Genomic DNA, 6,877 nt, shown 5'->3' on the forward strand with positions numbered 1-6,877 from the left:
TCAGTTGCGCTATACTACACGAGAAGCACTCAAGCAAGAGGAAGGTTATTTTTAAACACATTTTTTAACATGATGGTTGTTTGTACACACACGTGTGACTGGCATGGTTATTATGACACACACGTGTTAATAAGAAGGTTATTGATACACAAACGTTTTAAAATTAATGTTATTATTAAACTCTTGTGTTCACACGAAGGTTATTATTACACTCATGTCATGTTATAACATGAAGGTTATGATTACACTCGTGTTAACATTTAGATTATTGTTACAACCATACATGAATGTGAACAAAATCAAACTTTAAGAATAATAAATTTGATCGGAACCATAGTAACAATTCAATAACTGGGAAAATAACAGAATTGGGAAATTGGAGGTTATTAATCGTAGAAATCATTATATATCTGAATCTCTTTAATAGTATATTTTTATTAAATGATACGCGAATTTAAATTGAAACATGCAACACCGTACGTTGGCATAATCTACTTGCAAACAAAATATTGTGAATGGTTTCATAGATGATATAAGGGAAAAACGTACATCATAGCATATAGTACTTGCATTTACTGAAAATAGTGAAGCACTAATTGGAACTTCAAGGTTTGAAACTTTGAGTATTGATTTGCATTTGAAGATTTCTTATTTACCATCCAAAAAATTGATAAAATTTTAAATATTTGGGTGACAAAGAATAAAAAAAAATTTGGTAATGTTTTTTTGCATGAATTTTTTTATTTACGTTAATTGAACAAAAAATCCGTTATTGTTATATTCTGAGTAATGTATCAGTGTGGAAATATGCTTGGCTTGGTCGATATGACTTAGTTGCATCAATAAACGTTTATCAATATTGTCCAGACCAATCGACATCTGAAAATTAAAACTGAATGAAAAAAACCTTTCCTAGTTAATATAACAACGATATTCACCGGTTTCATTTAGAACAGGAAATAACAAAATAGTCATGAATTAACATATGAGGTAAATTGAGTCTCTTACATAAATCTGAGCGTCATATTTAGATAACAGACAGGAATAATAAGCCCATGTTAGAGATAAGATAACGCAGGCGCCGGGGGCCTGATGCCGGGACCCGAGCACAGCTCATCCAGACGTCGCGCGAGCAGCACGCAGCACCTCCCTGCGGCCTAACTGCACGCACGACGGCAACACCGCTGTGGAGGTCAGGATGGTTACATTCAAATATCAGTTAAAAAATGATTTCTTGAGTGAAAAAATTATTTTGTTGAGCTATTTTTATTTAAGGTTCAGCCAACAATTCCGGGATCCTATTCTATACTTCATCCGAGTATTTTTTCCCTTTGCATTAAACAACTTAAGTTTTGCAGTTTCATTTTTTCATTTACAGCCACCGTTGTTTTCAGTTGATTCCGCTACAAAGGCGCTTCTTACATATGGAGTCCCATATATATGGTAATATTGCATGGCAGATAAGACGATTGGTGACCGGCGTAGGCAAGATAACGATGCATACGTACAGTGCACACCAAGAGGAGAGGAGGGGATGTTCGTATAGCTTTTCTGTATAAGTGATAACGTTCGTCGTGTGAATTTGCTATAATTTATACAAATGTAACTTTTAAAATGTTAAATAAATGAATAATTTACTTCTTTTACTTCGCAGGAAACTGAAAATTCAGAAGGGAAGAACGGCGTCGAAATGTTGCGAGGAGTATCTGTGGTGAGAATCATTACGGCTTTTCTTAAGAACTAAGCAATTTAATTCCTGTAGTTCCCATCGATATATCCTGAGAAAAAAAGCGTTTATTAATTTTAAGTCGTCCTTAGCCTACGCTGAGGCAAAAATCTATTCGCTCTATATCATTTATCATGTCGGACTTATAATATGTGTTTTCATACACAACAGGAAATTTGTTTCTAAAACATATAAAATTAAACAAATTTCATTGTGTAATTCATTCAATGAATTTCATTTCATTGTTTCGCGTCGGAATTGCACATCGTGTTGCAGTCGATCAGTGCAGGAGATTGCGAAGTCGGTGAAGACTATTGAGGCTTGTACACGGGGCCACTAGTGGCGACCACTACAACTTTCAGATAATAACCATCACTATTTATCGCGCTACTGGCCTCGTGTATAGGCGCTACTGGTCACTGAAAAACCCAGTAGCGTTGTAGGGGATTGTTGTTTACACGAGACTAGTAGCATGATAATTAATGACGGTAGCATTTGAAAATTGTACTGGTCGCCACTAGTGGCCATTGTATCAGGACCTATGTGAGATATAGTGGTTCATAGAAATATTTTATGCTTCTTGATAATATGTGAGATATTGTTGTTCACTGAAACATTTAATGCTTCTTGATATCAATTTCCATTTTTTGGAAAGGTACGGGGGCCTTTAATATTGGTTATCTTATATTAAAAAATACTGGCAATTGAATTATTTCTTCGACAATAAAGCACTTCTTCTATCTCTATTCATTGTCTTTATTTATTTGGTATCTTTGCTCTTTGTTCGAATTTTTTATAACCTATAAAAATCCCTATTTTACTATAATTTTGAAATATCAACACAATCCATTTATTTTACTGATATTTTTCATTTGCATTGGAAACCATTTCTGTCCCAGGATAAATCTAACTCGTCATTAATTCATATTTTCCCTTGCTTTTGCAGGTGTTGCTGATCGTCGTGGTGGCGGTCAGGTGAGGGTTAGGTACAATCTAATATATTTATTTAATTTCTCATTTCCATTGAAATCTTCCGTTAAAAAAATAGATGCACTGCAAAATTTCAGGGCAGGTAATTTCAAAACATCGCACGTAACTCCGAACATGAAGCGCCGTTTCTGCCGTTAATGGACATCCACTCCATACCTCACAATAGATGTTCTTGAACATTTCTTTTTAAAGTTAATTACTAGATGTCTAAGAATTGCACGTTTATGTAAATTAGTTATTTATGGGCCTGTCACCGCAGTAAAAAGGGGCTATTGCAATATCCATTATAAGAGTAATTACAGTGTCGGGATTTTACGAGGACCTAAATTTTTTATATTATATACTATTATCTTCTTTATTATTTTATCTATTTTTTTAGTGGTGAGAACATGAGGTGTTACAAAAGAAGGCCGCAGCCGTAGGCCACAAATTTTAATCTTGAATAAACCCTGTAGCCAAAGCCCCGCTTCCCCATGCATTAACTTTACTCAGCTCAGAGCTAGAAGCCACAGACTACGCTTGAACTCTGTTATCCATACAAGCTACACACTGCCAAAAGATATTAGCGCCATAGGTCATCAGCCAATGCTTAAGCATGTTCGCTCATAGCAGGCAGTTCCTTATCCGGCTGTACCTACTCCGGCCTACTCCGGCCTAACCTTTTCTGGCCTAACCTATTCAAGCTGTCCCGGCTCACTATATACCTTCTGGCAACCAATGACTACCTCTACCAGCACACTTGGACCGCATTTCTAACTTCCTGCAGCCAATGAGGTTAGGTTAGGTCCGCTCAAGTTTGATTTAGGTGGAGAAATGTTGCAACTTGTATAGGTTGGGCCTGAAGAGGTTAGGCCGGAAGAGACTTGGCCAGATTCAGTGTGGCCATGTTTACCTTTAGCAAGCTCAAGTTGTGGCTGTGGACATCCGGCTATGGATTTCAGCACCTGACTTCATAGGCTGTTATGCCCTCTAACGTTCTTACCTACGGAAAGAAATATGAACTAAGTGTGAAATTTGGCAACGCTGGCCTCTGGCATGCGCCCCCTTACGAAACACAGTCTTGACTGAAATATTTCAGAAAACACCACTAAAATTTGTTAAAACTGCAAATAAATAATAAATTTTTTTAAATTCATCGTCGGAGCACTGATGGAGGTTTTGTTTAATGCCATTTAAACAGATATTTCTTGAATTCGAATAGGTTTAGTTTAGGATCTATCAAGAAGAAGAAAAAGACGATTCGTTAACACAAAAGTGATGATCATATCCGAAGAATGGGATATCCCATGTAACGTCAGACTGAGCTACTTGTTGAATGACATATAAATTATCTACAACAAAAAAGCAGTTAAACCTGGCATTTCTCACGAGGTTACATGTGACAATCTGTAAGTTCAACAAGCGCGTTAACCTGACTGGGTATAGGATGGAATTGCTCGGTGATGGTGAGTAGGATACCCAATTGCCTGGGTATGCATAGGCAGAGAACAGATAAATTTTATGGCATATAATTAGCCAAGTTTGCAACTTATAAAAACCATTTAGGCTCTGAATGCTAAACTTTTAATGACATAATTGATGGAGAAATTGATCACTTGATTTCAGGCTCACTCTTTCCAATCCAATCTGGCACTGTTACGTACAAAAATTGAAAGAAGGTTAGTAAAAAAACCTGAATGTCAAGCATAATATTTCAAATACTCAAATAGATGTTTATAAATAGATTAATAATTACGATATAAGTTGACTAAAACTTTGGTCTTGTGCGCAGAGGCCTACCAATGCTCGAGTCAACCCTCTGCCCGATTGGGTCGGTCACTAAACAAGAGTTTCACTGCGCCAGTTGTCTACAGCCATACTTGTGTGATCCAACAGGCGGACTAGTGGTGCTACCCATATGTCTTGATGGCACAGTGAGGACCCAATGCATTCAAATTATTTAGATAGAATATGTTGAGATATAAAATTAAGTCAACTAATTTGAAGTGAATTGTTTTTAATCTTCCGGATCTAAGTTCAATGAATCAGCTAAAAATGTTGAGTCTTCGATGGACAAGTCGGTCATCGAAGACTCATTAATATCTTTCAAATGCTGGTCATCAATTTCTTTTTTAATGTATGAATTCCTCTTCAGACGATATTAATTTGGAACTTATAGACTTCCATCAATTGCTCAATGTTTCTGTAAGTCGATACGAAGTTTACTCTAATTTATTAGAAAATCTTCTATTCGATTGCTCATTTTTCAGGTGTGTGAGGAGGTCTTTGAAGAACAGGCTACGTGTATCCCAATGGCAGATGCCACGAAATGTAATTGCGACAGCGACAGGTGCGACGACTACAACGAATTGTACACCGACAAATGCAACGCGGACGGTATCGTCGACGTGGTTGACTGCGCCGGCAGCGTAAAAGGTGCTGGGGCATGCCTGAGTGGGTACTGTGTTGACTGCACCTCTTATGGTATACCTGACCCAGAAGTTATGGTAATACCACCCAAATGTAACATCGGATACGATTGTGAAAATGGGATGGTTAATGATTCCGGAAGAATTTGCGCTGCAGACGAGTACGTTTCCAAAGATGGCATCTGCTCCCCGGCGCCTCCAGAGCCCTGTTACGCAGGGAATCTATGCACTGGGGTTTGTCCTGACCTGCTGAACTGCACCCAGTACTACTTCTGTGATCCGAATGGGGGTGTACCAGGAGGACCTTATGATTGTGGTAAAGACTATTTCTTCAATCCAGACACAAGAAAATGTGAGCAAGGAGATCAAGGCGTTTGCGATTTATGGACTCAGTGCGATTTTCCAGTCCATGCCACAACAACCGCAACAACGTCTGATGGAGGAGCAAGAGGTCTGATATTGAACAACGAATCGGTCATTGATGACGAAGCGTGGTAAATTCATTGATAGTTTCCACAAATGTTGAAGCTTGCGGCGCTAACTACGAAGCAATGATCCTGATGGACGAAATTACAGACGAACATTTTGTACCTCAGGTTATTGAAATATTAATAAATTTCATTCAGTAACGACGGAAGTTTTTTATCAAAATTTTTGAAAATCAAAAGAATATGAGAATTGTTGTCACTCGAGTTCTCCTGTGTAAAACAATCGAAAATATAAATGAGTTAACCCTTTATGAGGGTCAGTCATAACTTACTTAACCCTCTACGGCCAAACATTTGTAACCTGAGCAATATTTTCACATGCTTACTTCCCAAAAAGGATACGTTCTAGTGAGCGCAAAATGACTTGCACTGATGGTTACAGCCACCTACAACTTTAAAATGTTCTCTGTTGCGCACAAACGTCCTCAGGTTGCTACAATTAATAGTTTACCTATAATATAAGCTGAAAGTTATGTTCCCGGAGAGTGACATACGGCGGTAGAGCGTTAACAGCGCGTTGGATTCACAATACTTAATCCTTGTACTTGTATCAAATCGAATCTAAATTTGAAGCTTTGTAAAACCGTCGTTTCATGTGATAATTTCTAACAGATTCGAGAAATAATGGTTTTTCGAGAAGTCGAACCAATAAAAAGCTGGCTTTTGGAAATCTATCATTCGATCTTCTTAGTTCAACCAAAAGTGAAATTCGTAAAATTGAAAAACTATATTCTCTGGTCTTGAAAATTTAGAAATTCATTTATTAAAGAATTTCATCCACCGAAATATCCAAATATCATTAAACAAATCTGGGTGAAAAGCAGTTAATTGGTTTCATTAACAATTTTCAACTTTTTTTCGACAAGTCAAATTATATTTTTTGTTGTTCGACGAAAATTATTGTTCAGTACATCGAAAATCTTGTTACCGAAGGGTATTTTTGTTAAATTAACGACGAAGTTATTAATGTAACTTCATTAATTTCCAAGTAGTAAGACGCACTGAATAATGAAAACTTGACGAACATTACCACAATGCACGTAAATATGATACTACTCGAAAATTGAAATCCCAAAACAATCTCAAAGTTCTCGCAAATCCGCTAGTTCAGAGGTTGATGGCTGGAGTCTTATTCTAGATGATGAGGGCCTCAGCTATCACGAGTTGAATGGCACCGGGGCATCGCATGACGACGCTTGTGCACTCTTCCAGCACCGTACGAATGATGGTGTCGTTATGGGCCTCCTTCAGCTGGTTCATTGGTC

General features: G+C 37.4%; 1 protein-coding gene across 1 annotated transcript; it reads left to right on the top strand.

Moving 5' to 3' along the window:
* Positions 1-1,122: 1,122 nt before the first annotated feature.
* On the top strand, positions 1,123-5,751 carry LOC108666107. The gene is made up of 5 exons (XM_018152919.2): positions 1,123-1,192; positions 1,655-1,711; positions 2,673-2,701; positions 4,488-4,629; positions 4,966-5,751. Exons 2-5 carry the CDS (start codon positions 1,691-1,693, stop codon positions 5,620-5,622), a joined length of 849 nt encoding a protein of 282 aa, XP_018008408.1. The 5' UTR covers positions 1,123-1,192; positions 1,655-1,690; the 3' UTR covers positions 5,623-5,751.
* Positions 5,752-6,877: the final 1,126 nt, after the last annotated feature.

The sequence above is a fragment of the Hyalella azteca genome, unplaced genomic scaffold (assembly GCF_000764305.2).
Source record: "Hyalella azteca isolate HAZT.00-mixed unplaced genomic scaffold, Hazt_2.0.2 contig2379, whole genome shotgun sequence".
Taxonomy (NCBI): Eukaryota; Metazoa; Arthropoda; class Malacostraca; order Amphipoda; family Hyalellidae; genus Hyalella; species Hyalella azteca.